Source organism: Microcebus murinus, chromosome 18 (assembly GCF_040939455.1).
Source record: "Microcebus murinus isolate Inina chromosome 18, M.murinus_Inina_mat1.0, whole genome shotgun sequence".
Classification (NCBI taxonomy): domain Eukaryota; kingdom Metazoa; phylum Chordata; class Mammalia; order Primates; family Cheirogaleidae; genus Microcebus; species Microcebus murinus.
Genome location: NC_134121.1, coordinates 22,545,181 through 22,565,588, shown reverse-complemented (window position 1 = coordinate 22,565,588; position 20,408 = coordinate 22,545,181). Strand labels below are relative to the sequence as shown.

At 53.3% G+C, this 20,408-nt stretch overlaps 1 protein-coding gene across 1 annotated transcript; it reads left to right on the top strand.

Moving 5' to 3' along the window:
* Nucleotides 1-1,536: 1,536 nt before the first annotated feature.
* Nucleotides 1,537-20,332, top strand: SARM1 (sterile alpha and TIR motif containing 1). The gene is made up of 9 exons (XM_012740670.3): nt 1,537-2,379; nt 8,328-8,946; nt 11,676-11,888; nt 12,150-12,241; nt 12,352-12,587; nt 14,330-14,432; nt 14,505-14,694; nt 18,396-18,517; nt 18,624-20,332. Exons 1-9 carry the CDS (start codon nt 1,910-1,912, stop codon nt 18,751-18,753), a joined length of 2,175 nt encoding a protein of 724 aa, XP_012596124.1. The 5' UTR covers nt 1,537-1,909; the 3' UTR covers nt 18,754-20,332.
* The last annotated feature ends 76 nt before the right edge of the window (nt 20,333-20,408 follow it).

The following is a 20,408-nucleotide window of genomic DNA, read 5'->3' as shown; positions in this document are numbered from 1 at the left end:
AAGGGTCACATTCCAGGAACACGGGGCCTTGGGGAGAGCTGGCAAATAGGACCCTTGCCAAGCTCAGGTCATCAGAAGGGAGAACAGTGTGGTGGGTCTGGAGGGCAGAAAGAAGGCCCACTCTGTCACTCACTCACAGCAGCTCTGCCTCTCCCAGCCTTAGTTTTCTTTTTAGTAAAATGGGACTAATAAAACCTTGCCTTGGCCAGGCCCAGTGGCTCACATGGTGGCTCATGCCTGTAATCCTAGCGCGCTCTGAGAGGCCGAGGCGGGAGGATCACTCAGGGTCAGGAGTTTGAAACCAACCTGAACAAGAGAGCAAGACCTCGTCTCTACTATAAATACAAAGAAATTAATTGGCCAACTAAAAATATATAGAAAAAAATTTAGCTGGGCATGGTGGCACATGCCTGTAGTCCCAGCTACTCGGGAGGCTGAGGCAGGAGGATTGCTTGAGCCCAGGAGTTTGAGGTTGCTGTAAGCTAGGCTGACACCATGGCACTCTAGCCTGGGCAACAGAGTGAGACTCTGTCTCAAAAAAAATTAATTAATTAAATAAATAAATAAAACCTTGCCTCATGGGGTGTTAGGCAATTACATGAGCTAGCACAGACAAAATGCCCAGTAGCTGGAGCAGCCCCAAATTCATTCTCCCAGAATGGTTATCGATCCATGATTTGTTTGATCACACACATCCCTGGCCAGGTACCCAGCCACCCGTTGTTTTTTTAGGGCAGCAAAAAGGCAGTGGGAGGAGAGATGGTGATCACTCTGGGAAATTTTCTTTTTTATCTTAAAATAACAAAGTTTCATTTGTAGGTTCTTCCCTTGGGTGCAGCCATTTCCCGAAACTGGTCTTGGCAGATAGGAACCCGTGACTACTAACCCACCAGACTGGATTTGATTTCTGAGCCTTTCACTGATTCACAGATCCTGGGTAGACCACTCTGTCCCCACCCTCAGTCTCCCCATCTACAGAGTGGGCTTGTTCAGCACACTTTTAGACTTTCATGAAAAATATCATCTACCCAGAAAATGTCCGCAGGCACAGAACGCCTGATTGTGTGGCCAATTTCAGGCATCCACAGACCTTCTGAAATCCCCCCCGCACCTGAAGGAAGGGATCCTGAGTTTTCAGCTGACTTTTTCTGTCCCGTAATCAGAGGGGAGTGTGACTGTGGCTTCAGTCAGCTATACAAGGAGCCTGGCCCATCGGCATGTTGTGAGGCTTAGCTGACATAACAGGCATAAAAGGGCCTTAAGAGTTGTACAGAGGCGTTATGATAGGTTTAGCCACTGCTAGGGGAGGGGGCACACAGCGGTGTAGCTGCTGTGAACTAGTGTCACGGGGTGGGGGGGCCGTCCTCTTGCTCTCCATCCCTTCCCTCCACATTCAGCGCTGGGGGTGGGGACCGACAAGAGGGAGGAGGCGGGGCCAGGGCGTGGGCGTGGCTAGGAAAGGCTTGGGGGTGGGGCTGTGCGGCCGGGGCGGGGCCCCGCGGGGCCCACTGGCGGGGCGGCGGCCGGCGGAGAGGTGCCGCTCAGGGGCGTGGCTGCCACCGAGCATCCTGTGGCTAGCGGAGCCGGAGCTCCAACCCGGCTTTGTTCCGGCCGCTGCCTCCTCCGGCCCCAGGCGTCTGGATCCCTCTCTCGCCTCCCTGCCGCCTCCTCCTGCCCCCTTCCTTCATCTGGGCCCGCCACCCCTTCCTCAACCTCTGAGCCCTGACTCTGCCCTCGCTCCTCCCCCAAACTTCTGGCCGGTGCCCTTGCCTGGTATCCTCCTCTGCACTCCTCCTCCTGCATCTTCTTCCCCCTGGTCCCCTCGCGGGTCCCGCTTTTCCCAAGGTCCAGGCCTCTCCGCCCAGCCCCGCTCCTCCAGGCCGGGGATGTCCCCCGCAGGCCCGCGCCCATGGTCCTGACGCTGCTGTTCTCCGCCCACCGGCTGTGTCGCTTCTTCGCCATGTCAGGGCCACGGCCGGGCGCCGAGCGGCTGGCGGTGCCAGGGTCGGATGGGGGCGGTGGCGCGGGCCCGTGGTGGGCTGCGGGCGGCCGCGGGCCCCGCGAGGTGTCGCCTGGGGTGGGCTGCGAGGTGCAGGGCGCCCTGGAGCGCGCGCTGCCGGAGTTGCAGCAGGCGCTGTCGGCGCTGAAGCAGGCGGGCGGCGCGCGGGCCGTGGGCGCCAGCCTGGCCGAGGTCTTCCAGCTGGTGGAGGAAGCCTGGCTGCTGCCGGCCGTGGGCCGCGAGGTGGCCCAGGGTCTGTGCGACGCCATCCGCCTGGACGGTGGCCTCGACCTGCTGTTGCGGCTGCTGCAGGCGCCGGAGCTGGAGACTCGCGTGCAGGCCGCGCGCCTGCTGGAGCAGATCCTGGTGGCTGAGAACCGGTGAGGGCGCGGGCCCGGTAGGGAAGAGCGCGCGGGGGGGGGGGGGGGCGGGGGGGGGCGGCGAGGGCGGTCGAGTACTTGGGTCTCCTGTGTGCCCTGCACTGTGCCCGCCTCACCTCGCTGCCTCCCTGCCCTATGCTTCTGTTAGGGATCAGTGTGTCCATTTTACAAATGAGGAAACTGAGGCTCGGGAAAGTTTAATGTCTTTCCCAGCGTCACACAGTGAACTAATGGTGCAGCCAGGATTCACTCTCAGGGCCAGTGGGGAGAGCAATGGAGACAGGGAGGGGAGGAACGGAGTAGCAGAACAAGATCCTGTCCCTGGTTCTATGGATGGAGATGGCGTACTGTTGCCAATGCCCGCCTAAACCCACAGCCCTCTCCCCTAAAGGCCTGGGTGCCCTTCTGTGACATTTTCTCTCCCCCTCATGCTCCCCACCTCCTCCGCTGCCCAACAGGAGAGGAAGGGAACCAAGAGGGAGGGAGACCTCTCTTCCCCTCCTCCCCAGGCTAAAATGAGTGCTGGCCTGAGACTGCTCACTCCCTTCGCGCTGCCCCAGCCCACCTCCTGCTTCATCCTTCTCCATCCTGGTCCACATAACAGACCAGACATGATCTCATTCTGCAGCTGCTGACAGGGAACAGAAAGTTTTCTGCTGGATACATTTATTGGGTGGGGCAAGAGGACACTGAGGTGCAGAGCTAAGCAGGGCCAGACAGAATGTGTTCTCTCCCCCACTCCCCATGGTACCAAGACACACTGAGTGGTGTCAAACCGAGGCCTGGCTGCCACTCTTTTGCTGCTTCTTGGGATCTCCCCTGGAGTAAGAAGACCCCTGAGGGCTCACTTTCCCTCCCCTCTGATGCCAGAGCAGACCAAGCTGCCACACTCCAGTCTCATGCTGAAGTCTCAGGCTCCTCAAACTTAGAAGAGTTTTGGAAGAGTCACTTTCAGCTCATGCAACTCTCACAAGTGTGATACCATTTTCAAAAAGAAAATTCACCTTGTGATTGCCAGAAATGATACAATTGTCAAAAATGCATGAATGGATTAAACAATTTAGGTTGGAAGACCCCCATAGGGTTGTGCTTATTCAAGCAAGTCATTACCCTCCCATCTGATGTCAGGTGCCCAGATGGGGACGGTCCATGAGTCTGGAGAGCTAGCAAATGGAGTGCATGGTCACTGGGTGTGGTGGGGCTGCGGTTGGCAGGTGTGCCCTGTAGGCTTGATATGTGGGGTGAGGCAGCTCCAACTAGAGCCCCTGGAGGATGGTGCAGCACCCTAGAAAGAGGAAGGCTGCAAGATGCAAACAGTACTGATATTTCTCAAGATTAAAAATGATGATCCTCAGCCAGGCTTGGTGGCTCACACCTATAATCCTAGCATTGTGGGAGGCTGAGGTGGGAGTATCACTTGAGGACCAAGTGTGTTGGAGACCAGCCTGAGCAAGAGTGCGACCCCATCTCTACAACAAATAGAAAAAATTAGCCAGGTGTGGTGGCACATGCCTGTGGTCCCAGCTACTTGGGAAACTAAGGCAGGAGGATCGCTTGAGCCCAGGAGTTTGAGATTGCTGTGACCTATGATGGTGCCACTGCACTCTAGCCAGGTGACAGAGTAAGTCCTTGTCTCAGGGGGAAAAAATGAGGATCCTCACCTGGTTCAGAGTTACTGAGGGAAGAGTCACTAACTGGTGTCCCTGGTCCCAAGAAACATCATGCTGATGCCAGTGTGGCTTCAGGACCAAGGACAGAGCACATTGCTCCTGGTGGATCAAAATCCTTCCAAAGAAAGGCAGAGTCTCTCCACCCCTATAGACTGGGAGAGAAAGGGGCTGGAAGGGAGAGGAGGGGAGAGACACACTGAGAATTTTTGTTTATGAAACCTTTTCCTCCTTCACCAGTCAAGGCCCCACTGCCTCTGATTAAAGAAGGCTCTTCCATCAGTGTGCCAACCCCTTTTTGCCATTTCCCTTCTTGCTGTCTTCTTCCCAGGGTGCTGCTGCACCCACTGCCCAGGAGCCTACATCACAGTTTCCCTCACCCTCAGCTACCAGGAGAAGTCCGACAGGATAGGGTTCTTTGAGCCTGGGACCACAACACCCAGCGAGGGCCCCATCTGACTGCTAGCCCTCTAAATTCAAAGCCCACGACCCTCAGGAAACCTAATAAATGTATCCTCAGAGAGGGCAAGTGGCTTTCCTAAGAAAATGCATTGAATAGGCCGGGCGCAGTGGCTCACGCCTGTAATCCTAGCTCTCTGGGAGGCCGAGGCGGGCAGATCGCTCGAGGTCAGGAGTTCGAAACCAGCCTGAGCAAGAGCGAGACCCCATCTCTACTATAAATAGAAAGAAATTAATTGGCCAACTAATATATACAAAAAAAAAAAAATTAGCCGGGCATGGTGGCGAATGCCTGTAGTCCCAGCTACTTGGGAGGCTGAGGCAGGAGGATTGCTTGAGCCAGGAGTTTGAGGTTGCTGTGAGCTAGGCTGACGCCACGGCACTCACTCTAGCCTGGGCAACAAAGCGAGACTCTGTCTCAAAAAAAAAAAAAAGAAAAAGAAAAAAAAGAAAATGCATTGAATAAATGGAGGAGACAGGTTTTTAAAAAACAGAATGCTATTTTACATACGTTCAAAAAATGCAAAGGTACAAGAAAAGGCATACATTTAAAAGTTCTTCCCAGGCTGGGCCTGTTGGTTCATGCCTGTAATCCTAGCACTCTGGGAGGCTGAGGTGGAAGGATAGTTTGAACTCAGGAGTTCAAGACCAGCCTGAGCAAGAGTGAGACCCCGTCTCTACTAAAGAAATAGAAAGAAATTAGCCAGGCCGGGCCTGGTGGCTGATGTCTGTAATCCTAGCACTCTGGGAGGCTGAGGCGGGCGGATTGCTCAAGGTCAGGAGTTCAAAACCAGCCTGAGCAAGAGCGAGACCCCATCTCTACTATAAATAGAAAGAAATTAATTGGCCAAGTAACATATGTAGAAAAAATTAGCCGGGCATGGTGGCACATGCCTGTAGTCCCAGCTCCTCGGGAGGCTGAGGCAGTAGGATTGCTTGAGCTCAGGAGTTTGAGGTTGCTGTGAGCTAGCCTGATGCCACGGCACTCACTCTAGCCTGGGCAACAAAGCGAGACTCTGTCTAAAAAAAAAAAAAAAAAGAAAAAAAGAAAAGAAAAGAAAAGAAAAGAAATTAGCTGGACAACTAAAAAAAAAAAAAAATATATATATATATAAACATTAGCTGGGCATGGTGGCACATGTCTGTAGTCTCAGCCACTCGGGAGGCTGAGGTAGGAGGATCACTTGAGCCGAGGAGTTTGAAGTTGCTGTGAGCTAGGCTGATGCCATGGCACTCTTGCCCAGGCAACAGAGTGAGACTCTATCTCAAACAAAAAAAAAACCAAAGGAAAAAGAAAAAAAAAATTCTTCCCAAACAGAACCCTGGTTGCAAATGATTCCCTGGAGGCAAATCACTGTAATGAGTTTCTTGTATGTCCTTCCTGTGTCTATGTATATATAAGCATTTGCATATATTCACATATGGTATATATTCATGCTCATTATATATATAGTTTTCCCCTCCTTTGGAGCTAGGATTTGAGCCCAGACCTATGTGACTCCAAAGTATATGCCCATTTCACCAGACCCATAGCCTCTCAGACCACAGAAGAATTGGGATCTGAGTTAATAGTTCTCACAACAGCATGGAGTTCAACTCTGTAGAGGTGCCAAGTGCATAGGGAAAGGCGAGGGCAGGGGAGCAAGAGACTCAGAATAAAGTCTTAGCTCTGAATTGATACTTCTAAGCAAGCCCTTCCCTGCACTGGGCCTTAGATTATCAGTCCTCTGAAAAGGTGTTGGATTGGATAATGTCTTAAGCATGTCTTGGCTGTGATATTCTAGAAGTTTATGTAGTCAGATGTCTAGAAGCCCAAAGTGAAGATGAAGGACCTTAAACTCTGGAGACAAATAGGCCTGGGTGCAAATCCCAGCTGTGCCTGTCAGAAGCTGTGTGCTCTTGAGCATGTCATGTAACCTCTCTGGGCTTTGGTTTTCTCATTGGTCAAAGGAACAACTGCCCCAGTGGATGATGGGGACCTACTTGTTCCTTTAAGGATGGGCTGCAGAGAAGCTGAGTGATCAGCTCAGCAAAGCTGCACTGGCCTTATGGCATGTTCTGGACTCAGCTGGACCCTGCAGTGGACACAAAGTCACATGCACTCTGGTCATTGTGGTGCCCACAGGGCAAGGACTCCATGGCGGGCTGGGCCTCTATGTCTTTGTGGGTAACATTAACCGTGGAGGACACCATTTGTGGAGGTCAGTAAGGCAGGAAGTCTGCACCTCTGCCTGGAGTGTGACAACTCTCCTGCCTGCTGAGCTGGCCTCCAGGCGCTCTCTCTCCAACCTGTCCTCCCCATAGCAGCCAGCGTGAGTTTCCTAAAGCCCACACCTAAACAGGTCACTCTCCTTCCTAGAGCTTCTCAGAGCTTCCATTTGACATAACAATAAGGTGGAAATGGCCTGAGTTGGCTCAAAGGGCCCCCATGATTGATCTTTGGGGTTTTTTTGTTTTCTTTGAGACAGAGTCTCGCTTTGTTGCCCAGGCTAGAGTGAGTGCCATGGCATCAGCCTAGCTCACAGCAACCTCAAACTCCTGGGCTCAAGCGATCCTGCTGCCTCAGCCTCCCGAGTAGCTGGGACTACAGGCATGCGCCACCATGCCTGGCTGATTTTTTCTACATATATTACTTGGCCAATTAATTTCTGTCTATTTATAGCAGAGATGGGGGTCTCGCTCTTGCTCAGGCTGGTTTCGAACTCCTGACCTCTAGCAATCTGTCCGCCTCGGCCTCCCAGAGTACTAGGATTACAGGCGTGAGCCACTGCACCCAGCCAATCTTTGAATTTTTATTAATATATTCTATATGTGAATCTTTTGTTGATTTTACATTTTTCCATGTTGGTGTTAGACATTGCAATGTCTCTGTCCTCTTTTCGATTCCTCATGTATGCCAGCTCGTCAGCCCTCGGGCCTTCATCCCTGCTCTTCTCTCTCCCTATTATGCTCCATTGGGGGGGGAGGGTGTCTTGACATCCAGCTGTCAGGTATCACCTCCTTAGACACGTCCCTCCACCAGGCACACTGCATCACATCACCCAGGCCAGCCAGCACACAGCCACGGCACTACAACCTTGTTCACTCGGTGTTGACTCACTGTCTGCCCCCACGGTAGCGGAGGATGACTCGCTCAGTCTTAGCTTAACCTCAGCCCCTAGCACGGGGACTGACAGATGGTAGGTCCTCAATGAACATCTGTTCAATGAATGAAAACACCCCAGCTGCAGGGCATGGAGTGAGGACAAGTTCAAAGGCAAGGCTGGGAGTGGTGTACTTCAAGTAAGAATAAGTTAACATTTTGTTGCATTTTTACCATGGGTCGGGCAGTCTGCCAAGCACTTTCTATGCATTATCTCATTAGTCCTGATAATAATCCTATGAGGTAGGTATTCTTATTTTCCTATTTATGGGAAGAGAAAACGGGAGTGGAGAGATAAAGGAAAGTGTCCAAGGACCTTAGAAAATAGCAGAGAAAATAGCAGAGTTAGAAAACAGAAAATAGAACATAGCAGAGAAGAAACCAGGACCAAGGAGGTCTGTTCCCGAGCTGGCGTTCTTAACCGCTACTGTGCTGCTTTTCAAGGGGGTCAGAGTGTGTGTGTGGGGGCGGGGGGGATGCGTGTGGCCAGGATGGAGCATCCCTATAATCTGAGAAGTCTGCTTCTCCCATGGCAAGAGGTGAATGTGAGGGGGGCAGGGAGGATAATGCTCTTCCCCAGGTGACACTGAGGATGCCCAGAGAGGCTAGGCGACCCAGCGGGCAAGCTGAGCTTCCCTGGCGGCCGCAACTCCACCACCCCTTCCACTCTCTCCTGGCAGGGACCGCGTGGCGCGCATCGGGCTGGGCGTGATCCTGAACCTGGCGAAGGAGCGCGAACCCCTGGAGCTGGCGCGGAGCGTGGCAGGCATCTTGGAGCACATGTTCAAGCACTCGGAGGAGACGTGCCAGCAGCTGGTGGCCGCCGGCGGCCTGGACGCGGTGCTGTACTGGTGCCGCCGCACGGACACCGCGCTGCTGCGACACTGCGCGCTGGCTCTGGCCAACTGCGCGCTGCACGGGGGCCAGGCGGTGCAGCGGCGCATGGTGGAGAAGCGCGCCGCCGAGTGGCTCTTCCCGCTCGCCTTCTCCAAGGAGGACGAGCTGCTGCGGCTGCACGCCTGCCTCGCGGTGGCGGTGTTGGCAACCAACAAGGAGGTGGAGCGCGAGGTGGAGCGTTCGGGCACGCTGGCGCTCGTGGAGCCGCTTGTGGCCTCGCTGGACCCCGGCCGCTTCGCCCGCTGCCTGGTAGACGCCAGCGACACAAGCCAGGGCCGTGGGCCAGACGACCTGCAGCGCCTCGTGCCGCTGCTCGACTCGTCGCGCTTGGAGGCGCAGTGCATCGGGGCTTTCTACCTCTGCGCTGAGGCTGCCATCAAGAGCCTGCAAGGCAAGACCAAGGTGGGTGCAGGAGGGAGGGAGTAGGGAGCATCTGGGAAGGCTCCCCAGAGGAAATGACATTCCACTGGGACTTGAAGTTCACATGACCATTAGGTGAAGTGAGAGGAAGGATCAGGTGACATTCTGGCCTTGAAGACAAGACCCAAAGTTTGGACTTAAGTCTTTGGGGGCAAGAGGAAGGTGCTGAGAACTTTTTAAGATGCAGACACTTGTGTTTAACAAAGATCACCCTGGCTGGGGTGTGGAGGGTGAGATTGGAAGCTAGGGGACCCAATAGGAGGCTGTGACTTGAGGGAGGGGCTTTGAGATGGTGGAGGCAGGAGTGGTGGTAGCAGCAGAGAGCGGCAGATGCAGGGGTATGTAAGAGATGGAATTAGGACTTGATGGCACAGTGCGACATAGGGAGTTTGAGAGTGAGAGATGCCCAGCTGGGGAGCTTCGGCAGATAGTTTAGCCGCTGGAGTCTGGAGACTGGGAGGACAGCTGCTGGAGGTTGGGTGCGGTGGCTCACACCTGTAACCCTAGCACTCTGGGAGGCCAAGGCAGGAGGATTGTTTGAGCTCAGGAGTTCCAGACCAACCCGAACAAAAGCAAGACCCATCTCTACTAAAAATAGAAAAGTTAGCTGGGCATCACTGGCGTTGTGGTGCTTACCTGTAGTCCCAGCTACCTGGGAGGCTGAGATAGGAGGATCCCTTGAGCCCAGGAGTCTGAGGTTGCAGTGAGCTATGATAACGCCACTGCACTCAACCCGCGGTGACAAAGTAAGACTCTGTCTCAAAAAAATAAATAAATAAAATAAAAGATAGCTGCTGAAGACAGAGGCTTGGGGCAGGACATCAGTGTGTCAGCCAAATAACTCCCACCTGAGTCCCAAGGGGTCCTGCGTGACACATGTGTGACCTTGTGCACCTGGCATCCCCTCTCTGGGCCTCATTTTTATGAGCAATTCTTACCCTGGATGTGGGACTAATGTTAATTTTATTACCAAAAATATGTGGGTTTTCTTTTTTAAAATGGGATCTCACTATGTTGCCCAGGCTGGCCTCCAACTTCGGGCTTACGTGATCCTCCTGCCTCAGCTTCCCGAGTAGCTGGTACTACAGGCATGTGCCACCGTGCCCAGCTGGGTTTTGTTTCTTAAATATTACAGATTCAAGATGATCTCTATAATGTCACGCTCTCTCCTTTGCATTACTCTGAGGGGACTTGGGGTTTGGTGACATTTGATGCACAGGGAGTGGTGCATACCCCATGGCCCACCCTGTCTGCACCACAGCTGTCACCTGGGGGTGCTCAGAGGAGTGTGTCTCACAGTTGGTAGCCACCCATCATATATGTCCCTGCAGATCAAGAAGAGCCTGCTAGGGCCGGGCGTGGTGGCTCACGCCTGTAATCCTAGCACTCTGGGAGGCTGACGCGGGCGGATTGCTCAAGGTCAGGAGTTCAAAACCAGCCTGAGCAAGAGCAAGACTCCGTCTCTACTATAAATAGAAATAAATTAATTGGCCAACTGATATATAGAGAAAAAATTAGCCGGGCATGGTGGCGCATGCCTGTAGTCCCAGCTACTTGGGAGGCTGAGGAGCAGGATTGCTTGAGCCTAGGAGTTTGAGGTTGCAGTGAGCTAGGCTGACGCCACGGCACTCACTCTAGCCTGGGCAACAAAGCGAGACTCTGTCTCAAAAAAAAAAAAAAAAAAAAGCAAAATAAATAAATAAAAAGCCCCCAAAAAATTCTTTGCTAGTAGCCCCCCCACAAAAAAAAATTAAAAAGAAAAAAAAGAAGAGCCTGCTATGTTAGGGGGTCTCTGAGGCCTCTTCCCGGTCCAATGCTTTAGGAACTTCTGATTCTTCTCTCTGTGCCCCAGAGCAGGGCCATGGGAGGACTTGCCCTGTAAAGCTGGTCATTCTGCTTTGAGAGAAGGGAAGTAGGGAGTGCCCAAAGATTGGATCTGGGCAGCAGCCATGATCACCAGCCCTGTCACCTCTTTCCCATCAAGGCCAAGCGAGTGCAGTTCAAGAAAGACATATGGAGCCCCCACTTTGTGTCCTTTATCATGCCAGATGCAGAGCTCCAGTGGTGACTAAGACATGTCCTCAGTTTATACTCCAGTGGAAATTGCATCATCTTTCTTTTTTTACTCACTTTAAATCAAAAGCTGTCCTGTTTTGTTTTGTTTTGGTTTTTGAAGTTGCATTATCAACTAGTGACAGTGGCTTTCAGAGTGCAATATAAGTCCTACATGGAGGTGCAGGCCAAGCTGTGGGGGGATCCCAGCAGGCAGCTTGCAGGAGGTGCTAATCAGTCTGGATCCCCACAAGCAGGCTGGAGGAACTTAGGGTTTGGGAACACAGCAGGGCACCCAGAGGTGGGAGAGCCTCGGTGGGCGGGTGTGGGGGAGGGTGTCGGGCAAGTGTGGGTTGGTGCAAGGCGAGGTGAGCTGGGAGTGGTGGGCAGGGGCTGTGCCGTGCCCTGCCTGGAGGCCATACCGAGAGCCCAGACTTCATCCCAAGGCCAGTGGGAGCTGTAGAAGGGGCATGGGAGGTGGCCTGGTCAAGAGTTGAGAGAACTTCAGGAGCGGAATCCACAGGAATGGGTGACTTAGTGGCTGAAGGCAGGGCTGGGGTAGATGGTGGGTCTTTCAGAGGTAAGAAGCAGTAAGGAGGGACTGGGCACATTTGGGGACAGCTGGCTACCTAGGCGCCCTCTCTCCTCCCCTTCCCAAGGTGTTCTGCGAGATCGGGGCCATCCAGAGCCTGAAACGCCTCGTTTCCTACTCCACTAATGGCACCAAGTCGGCGCTGGCCAAGCGCGCGCTGCGCCTGCTGGGCGAGGAGGTGCCGCGGCCCATCCTGCCCTGCGTGGCCAGCTGGAAGGAGGCGGAGGTCCAGACGTGGCTGCAGCAGATCGGCTTCTCCCAGTACTGCGACAGCTTCCGGGTAGAGCCTCGGGGGCCGGAGTCAGAGCGCCCCGAGTCCAAGCGGGTCCCCTCCCAGGACCCCATGCTTGCGGTGTCAGCGTGGCCTTTTGGGGGTGGGGAGCCTGTACTCAGCCACCCTCGGAGTCACTCGGCTCTAATCTGGGTCCCATGTGGGTCCCATCCTCCGCTCCGCCATCTCCAATTCCCTCCCCTTGCATGTTGAACGTGAGGTCCAGGGGCTGAGGGGGGAGCCCTTCCTTACACCTGACCCCTGCCCCAGGAGCAGCAGGTAGATGGCGACCTGCTCCTGCGGCTCACGGAGGAGGAACTCCAGAACGACCTGGGCATGAAGTCGGGCATCACTCGCAAGAGGTACGGGGCCTCCTGCCCGCCCCACCCCAGCCAGGTCTCATGAACCGCCCCATCCGCCCCCAGCCCATCTGGAGTCGGGACCTCAGCGTCTTCTCCTCCTTGGGGTGCAGGTTCTGTAGGGAGCTCACGGAGCTCAAGACCTTCGCCAACTACGCCATGTGCGACCGCAGCAACCTGGCCGACTGGCTGGGCAGCCTGGACCCGCGCTTCCGCCAGTACACCTACGGCCTGGTCAGCTGTGGCCTGGACCGCTCCCTGCTGCACCGCGTGTCGGAGCAGCAGCTCCTGGAGGACTGTGGCATCCGCCTGGGCGTGCACCGCGCCCGCATCATCACAGCCGCCAGAGGTCAGCCCACCCAGCTGGGACCCCAGCCCGCCCGGCCCCGCCCTGGAGGGGTGAGGGGAGACACCGGGTGGATCCCAGAGCCTCCCTGTGGATTGATTGCGCACGTACGCTTTGTCAGACTGGGCTCCCAGGGTATAAAGATAAATATATTGCACTTTGCCCTGAACAAGTTCCCAGTCTCAGGTGGGTGGCAGGGTGGGAGGAAGGTAGCTATATAGACAGGCAGGTGGCCCCAGCAGGAAGCATGCCCAGGACTCCAGTGGGAGCTGAGACCAAGCACAGCCTACCCTGTCCCCGGGTCTAAACTTCAGAGAGGAGGGAACACCTGACCATGTCTTGAGGCATGTATTGGGGGAGGGGAAGAGGGAGGGGTGGCAATATGCAGAGCAGCCTGGGCAGAGGGGGAGGGGTCGGCATAGGCAAGTGTGGGGGTAGGACAGAGTGCAGAGGGGTATGGGTGGGAACACACGGTTGTTGGGGACGTGGCTTATCCTTTTAGCCAATAGCTTACAAAGTATGGGTTTGGAGGTGTTTTAGGATGAATTCTAGGGTTCTAGCGACCCTTTTTATTTACTGATTTATTTTAATTTACTAATTCACTATTTAGCCACTATTTACCATCAATTACTATATACCAGGTACTGTATTATGCGTTTAAGATATTATCTCATTAATCTCTACATCAATTCTATGCAGCCGGTGTTCAATTTTTTAAAAAATAACTTTAAAACTTTTTAAAGAATATAAAGAGGCCTAGGTAAACTTAAAAGTGTCCAGTTTGAAGAGTTTTGAGAAACATCTGTGTAACTTCCAATATAATCAAAGATATAGAGCATTTCCATCGTGGGTATTAATTTTAAAGATAAGGAAACTAAGATTTAAAGAATTTAAATACATTTCCCAAGGTTATAAAAGCCATTAGATGGTAGAACTGGGATTCAAGCCCTTGGCTTTCGGCTTTGTAAACAGACAAATGTTTGTGGGTATTAAGTCTGAATATTATAGGAAGAGGAATTCTTTTCATTTTAACCATTCATTTAGCAAATGCGTATTAAGCACCCACAAGGGACAAGGGACTAAGACTTTGGCTCCATTCTTATGCTTCAACCAAAGCAGGTCAGCTTTTATCATTTTTATGTTACAGCTCCCGATAAAACTCCAAGATTTCAGTTTTCCACAGTAGGAGAGGTGTAGGGCAAAACTAGGTAACAAAAAAAATTGCTTTTCTAGGGAATAGGGAGCCACGCACAGTTTTTAAGTAGGGGGCAATGACATGGTCATATTTGGATTTTAGAAAGACCCTCTGGTAGCTGTGGCTAATGGACTCTACTGGGCAGTCCTAGCTGGGCTGGAGGAAGCCACTGCAGAGGCTGGGCAGCGGGAGGGCCCTGGGCTGGATGTTGAGTAGGTAGAATCCTCAGAACATGGTGCCTGGCTTTTGGGTCTGGAGCACCCGTGGGCAGCTGTCTGTGCATGTCTGGAGTTCCAGAGACAGGGCAGGGCTGAAAGTGCATGTCAATGTCCCTGAAACACAATGCTGCCTCCTGGGAGGAACTCACCAATAGTTACAACTTTCCTTCTGTAGGCCCCATCGCTCACCTCAGTGACCCTTTTTGGAGCAAGCCACCCTGGCTGGGCTGGGCTGAGAGGGCTGGGTGGACAGGGGACTGAGTCCCTAAGGGATGATGCACCTATGGTGAGTGATGGGGAGCCACTCTCCCATGCTGTCTCGTCTGCCTCAGAAATGCTACACTCTCCGCTGCCCTGCACTAGCTGCAAGCCCAGTGGGGACACCCCAGATGTCTTCATCAGCTACCGCCGGAACTCAGGCTCTCAGCTGGCCAGGTGAGGAGAGGCAGGCAGGCAGCCGGGGATGTTGGTGCAAGGCCACAGCCGTGACACACGACCTCTTTGCAGCCTCCTGAAAGTGCACCTGCAGCTGCACGGCTTCAGTGTCTTCATTGATGTGGAGAAGCTAGAAGCAGGAAAGTTCGAGGACAAGCTCATCCAGAGTGTCATGGGTGCCCGCAACTTTGTGCTGGTGCTGTCAGCTGGGGCACTGGACAAGTGCATAGGCGACCATGACTGCAAGGACTGGGTGCACAAGGTAGGTGCTGGCCTGCACCTCTGCAGTCCCAGTATTAGCCCATGGCCCAGGAGACAGCGTCCCCCTTCATTCCTTCTCGTCTGTGTTCCCCAACAACATGTAGCCCTGAAGTACCTCCGTGGCCCAGCTGGAAGTCAGGAGCCACAGCTCTGACTGTAATAGGACGTTAGCAAGCCACTTAGGCTTTCTGAGCCTCAGTTTTCTTATCCACAAAGTAGAGATAACTTACCTGTCCTACTCACCTTGTAGGATTGTTGTGAGGGTCAGAGAGGGATGAAAATGCTTTGAAAAATAACTCGTGAGGGACAGAAGAGCATAGTGACAGGCAGAATGGAATCCTTGTTGAGAGAACAAAACTGAGAGTTCGAATCCTGGCTCTGGCCTTGAGTAAGTTACTTAACCCTGATTAGTTTCATATTTATCACCAGAAAGTGAGGATAATTATGGGGATAAAAGTAGTACTTCGGGCCAGGTACAGTGGCTCTCTCACCTGTAATCCTAGCACTCTGGGAGGCCAAGGCGAGAGGATCACTTGAGCTCAGGAGTTCGAGACCAGCCTGAGCAAGAATAAGACCCCCATCTCTACTAAAAATAGAAAAGTTAGCCAGGTGTGGTGGCAGGTACCTGTAGCCCCAGCTACTTGGGAGGCTAAGGCAGGAGGATTGCTTGAGCCCAGGAGTTTGAGGTTGCTGTGAGCTAGGCGACACCACAGCACTCTAGCCCAGGTGACAGAGTAAGACTCCATCTGAAAAAAAAAAATAGTACTTCACTCCCTAGGAAATTGTTACAAGGATTAAAAGAGCTAAAATTTGTGTGAAGTGCTTAGTAGAATGCCTGGCCCATAGAAACTGCTCAATAATAGTACCAGTTATTATTATTAATGTAATTATAATGACTACTACATCTGATATAGTCACCAATGTATCTTCAGCACCTGACACATTGTAGGAACTTATTGAATACTTGTAGGATGGATGGCTGAATGGATGGATCTATATCACATCTTCAGCTTATTAATCATTAATCAGTCAGTGGGAAGTGGGATCGGGGCTGAGGGAGGCAGTAGGCATCTGAGATAGGGCCCTTTTCCTCCAGGAGCTGAGGAGACAAGAATACACCCGCGGTGATTTGATTGTATACAAGTTGGTGTAAATGCTAAGCCGGGCAGGCGAACCTCTTGCTGCAGGAGTGTGGGGAAGGGAGAGAGCATTGAGGGCTGGAATAATCAGGGAAGGCATCATGGAGGAAGCATGATTTCAGAAGAGTCTTGGGAATTTAGGTGAGTGGAAAAGAAGGCATCCCGAGCAGGGGGAACAGCATGAGCAAAGGAATACAGGCTGGGACGAGAAAGGTGCCGAAAGCCTGTGTGCGTCATTGGTGTCATCTTCTCCATCTCACAGATGAAGAGACTGAGGCTCAGAAAAGCAGAATAATTTTCCCATGGCCACATTACTAGTGCAGCAATCAGAAAAGTTTGGCTTCAGACTCTATCTGACTCCAAGGCCTGTGCTCTTTCCCAGGACACTGTATCCCATGGCCCAGATCTGAGGGGGTGGGAGGGAAGGGGAGGGGATAGGGTTGGATTTTGCTGACACTAGAGATGATTGTCTGCATCTTGTCTCAACTCCACATTGAGAAGCTGTTGATAGCTTGAAATCGGCCATTGTAAGAGTATTTACACCAAGGAAATTGGCAGCCACAACCAATCAGGGTTTTGTTTGTTGGGTTGGTTGTTTGGTTGAATTCCCCCGAGGCACCCCACATTGTTATAAGTTTACTGGTCTACCAGTGGCTGGATAAAAACTATGGAACCAGTTTATGGGGTGTCTAAAGGCAGGGAGAAGACCTTTGCCTGAAGCGCTGGGAAACAGGGGGCCCGTTTCCAGGGAAATGGCAGAGTACTGGGTTTTAGGAAGAAGGCTGATACTAGCATGCAGTCCTGATTGACAGTGGGGAGAGGGTCAAGCCCCATGTAGGAGGAGCTGAGTACTGGGCCTGGTTTGGGGAGGCGCACTGGGCCAGTACACACATGGAGGAATATGGCCGACGACCCAGGGCAGGTGGCAGGCAGTGTTCTGAGAGAAAGAGAGGAGTGTCTATGAGCTCCATGGGAGTTCGGACCCTGCCTTGTTCATGCCGTATTCCTAGTTCCTGAACCTGTGCATAGTCCAAAGGAGGCCTTACAGTTTGCAGAATAACTGAATCAATGATTAAGCAGATGAATGGTTCTGATGAAGCTGAGATGACTGGCAGAGCCATACATATCTACTAGGGTTACCAGGTCAGAAGTCTTGACTCCAGTCAAGTGTTCATTCTTAACTAGCTGAGTGATCTTGAACAAGCCATTATCCTTTTTTAGGCCACGCTATGAATGTGCAATGAACAATTTGTACTGTCTTTTTTCTGTGTAATTCTGGATGAAACAAACTTCTAAAGGTTCCATAATAAGTTGCTGCAGGGTCGGAATTCGTCCCAATGCTCAGCAGAGAGGCATCGGGGCTCTGAACACTTGAGTCACAGGCCTGGGCCCCCTTGGGCTGGACATATGTGTGACTTGGGAGGAAGTCCCTTCCCTTCTCTGGGCTTCTTTCTCTTCATCTGTAAAAGGGAGCGGCTTTCCAGAAAGGGTTGCAGTTATGCATGTTATTTCCCCAGGAAGGCTTACTCCACCAGGTCCTTGGCACCCATTGTTGTCCCAGCAGATGGTGGGGAGGGAGGAGGAGGGAGGAGGCAGGCGCCTTTGCCTTGGCCCAGTCCCAAAGGCTCCGTCATCCCTCTTTGGTTGTTAGTGCTTAATTGCTTCTGGTTTTAAAACTCCTTTCCCCGAAGCCACATTTAGTGGGTAATCAATATGGAAAACCACAAGTGAACTGCACTCAAGAAAGTTCAATCCCTGTGGTTCCCCCTTGAAAGGAAAAAACCATTCAATAAGCACTTACCAGAGCACCATTAATAGTAAGTAACATCCTCAGATCAGCCTTGTGAGGTAGGTTTTATTATTCCCACTTTATAGAGGAGGAAATGATAACAACACCTATTATTTATTAAGTGCTATTCTAATCACTTGTCATGGAATGTTGCGTTTATTCCATGCAACAATCCTACAAGATAGGTACTAGCTATCATTAACCCTTTTTTATAGATTATTAAGAGAAAACAGACACCTTCAGATACCATGCCTTCTCCCCATGCACCACCTTTCCAGCACTCAGAGGTGTTCACCAACCTGGAAGCTCTTCAAACCCCATGCTTTGGGGTTTTTTTGGAGGTTTCATTACATAGGCGTATTTGATTCAATCACTGGCTATTAGTGATTGAACTCAATCTCCAGACCCTCTCTAGAGGCCATGGGTTGGGACTGAAAGTTCCAACCCTCTAATCATGCCTTGGTCTTTCTGGTGACCAGCCCTCTTCCAGAAACTCTCTAGGCTGTCCCCACCCCCAAGCTAGGTGTCATCTCATTAGCATATGAGACATTCATCACTCAGGAGATTCCAAAGCTTTTAGGAGCCCTGGACAAAGACCAAATATTTATTTTTTATGATACTACAAGGGGGAAGGGAGAAGTGAGGTGGACTTCAGGATTGATGTCCCACCCTGGGCCCAGCCTCAGGCTAGTGGTCCTCCCAGGGCCTGCCTGGCCCCAGGGTCTCTGGATGGGGACAGGGGTATCTTCCTCCTTAATGCTCTTCTTTCTCCAGGAGATTGTGACTGCTTTAAGCTGTGGCAAGAACATTGTGCCAGTCATTGATGGCTTCGAGTGGCCTGAGCCTCAGGTCCTGCCTGAGGACATGCAGGCGGTGCTTACCTTCAATGGCATCAAGTGAGCCTCGGGGCCCTGGGACTGAGGGGGGCTGGTACAAATCACCCTAGCAGGCAGCATTCGGGCTCACAGCTCCCTCTGACCCACGTCGTCTCTGTGCCCACAGGTGGTCCCACGAGTACCAGGAGGCCACCATTGAGAAGATCATCCGCTTCCTGCAGGGCCGCTCCTCCCGGGACTCGTCTGCGGGCTCCGACACCAGTTTGGAGGGTGCTGCACCCATGGGCCCGACCTAACCAGTCCCCAGCTCCCAAGCCCTGCTGTGACGCCCATTCCCATCATCCTGAGGGAGCAGCTCCTCCACCCGGCCTCCCCGGGCTGAGACCACCTGGGCTCTGCTCAGAAATGGCTCTCCCTGTCTCTACCCCATGGCCTGCCTGAAACCCACGTTCCTCAGGGTCTGGGAAGGGAAGGGCAGTGGCGTGGGGAGCATTACACCTCCCAGGCCCTGTCCTCAGTGCCTCTGTCTCAGGCGTGGGGAGGGTCCCTGCTCAGTTCTGGAGACACAGCAGCCAGCTTGAGGAGGGGAAGGCAGGCAGCCTTCAGCAGGAGTCAGGGCAGGGCCCGGCCCTCTCAGCCTGGGCCCAGGAGCCAGCCGGGGAAGAGAGTCCGACGTGGCTCTCTACCCGGACTGTGCCTGGGTCCTGGGCTCACCACCTCCTTCCGTTCTGTGGCCTTGCCCCACAACCACCTATTGCCCCTAGCCATCCCGGCTAGGTCCCGGGTCCCCACCCAGCCTTCCTTTGATGTGGTCTCCTTAGCCACATCTGAGGCCAGAGGTGGGCCAAAGGGGCCCTTGCTCTGACTGGTCGGTAACTTGCTGGTGCACAAGAGCCTCCAACTTGGGCCAGGGCCTGGGCCCGGGCACGGAGAGGCCCTGTCTCAAAGCCCACCCTACCCCAGGCCTCGGTGCCGTGCCTCAGGCTCCTGCCTGGTCTGGCCCCCCCCCAGCTGCCCACTCACTCGCTCAGGGACCTGGTGGCCCCCATGACAGCAACGCTTTGAGCAGCAAGTCTCTAAAACATGAATCCCTCGCAAATCTTTGCCATTTCCCAAGCACTCCACTCCATGGTCCCTGCAGTCACCAGGGCAACCCTGGCGGTACTATCGTCTCCATTCCACAGATAAAGACATTGAGGCTCAGAAAGGCTGAGTGATAAGCCTCGTTTCCCAAGTCATTAGTGGCAGTCCCAGATCCAGACTGAGGCCTCCTGGCACCCGGTCCACTGCGGGGGGACTGCTCTCCCGAGAAAGATCCTGGGGGCTGCGCCCTGGGCAGGGCTATTACTTCGTCCCTGCCCCAAAGAATCCAGCAGTGGGGGGTAGGATTTTGCAAGGAAAGGCTAACCAGGGGCCATACAGAGCAGGAATGTCCCTCTGCCCCTCCTTCCACTGGGGTCAGAAGGCAAGAAAGTACCCTCCCTGCGATAAGCCCAGACTCCAGCCAGCGGGGCAGCTGGAACCTGCCCTGCCTCTTCCCACCAAGGGCTGCGGGTTCACATGTCAAGGCTGGCTCAGCTCCCAGCCCCCTCCCTGCCATGCTGGCCAGGTCACTCCTAGCTCTCGGGGCACATCATCAGAGCTGAGGCCTCACCCCAGCTTTGGGACTCCTTCCTTCCACTCCTTTCCCTGCCAAAGGTACTGTCCTCAGCCAGTCCCCCACCCTGACTCTTTGGCTACACTTGATCCTACCTTCCTCGTGCAGCACAAGGGCTCACCGGTGCCGGTTCCAGGGCTGGGTCGTGGATGCAATGAATGGGGCAGATCGGACACTGCCCTCACAGTAACAATACAGTGTATGAGTATCTCCAGGGACACTCTGTCTTTCTGTCTCCCATCAGTCCCACTCATCCTGAGGTGGCCGTGGGCAGCTCTGAGGTTTCCTGGTTTC

Coding starts and splice junctions, on each gene's coding strand:
- SARM1 (XM_012740670.3), top strand. CDS start 1,910: ATGGTCCTGACGCTGCTGTTCTCCGCCCACCGGCTGTGTCGCTTCTTC. Junction 2,380..8,327: donor ATCCTGGTGGCTGAGAACCG/GTGAGGGCGCGG, acceptor CTCTCCTGGCAG/GGACCGCGTGGCGCGCATCG. Junction 14,433..14,504: donor TCAGGCTCTCAGCTGGCCAG/GTGAGGAGAGGC, acceptor ACCTCTTTGCAG/CCTCCTGAAAGTGCACCTGC.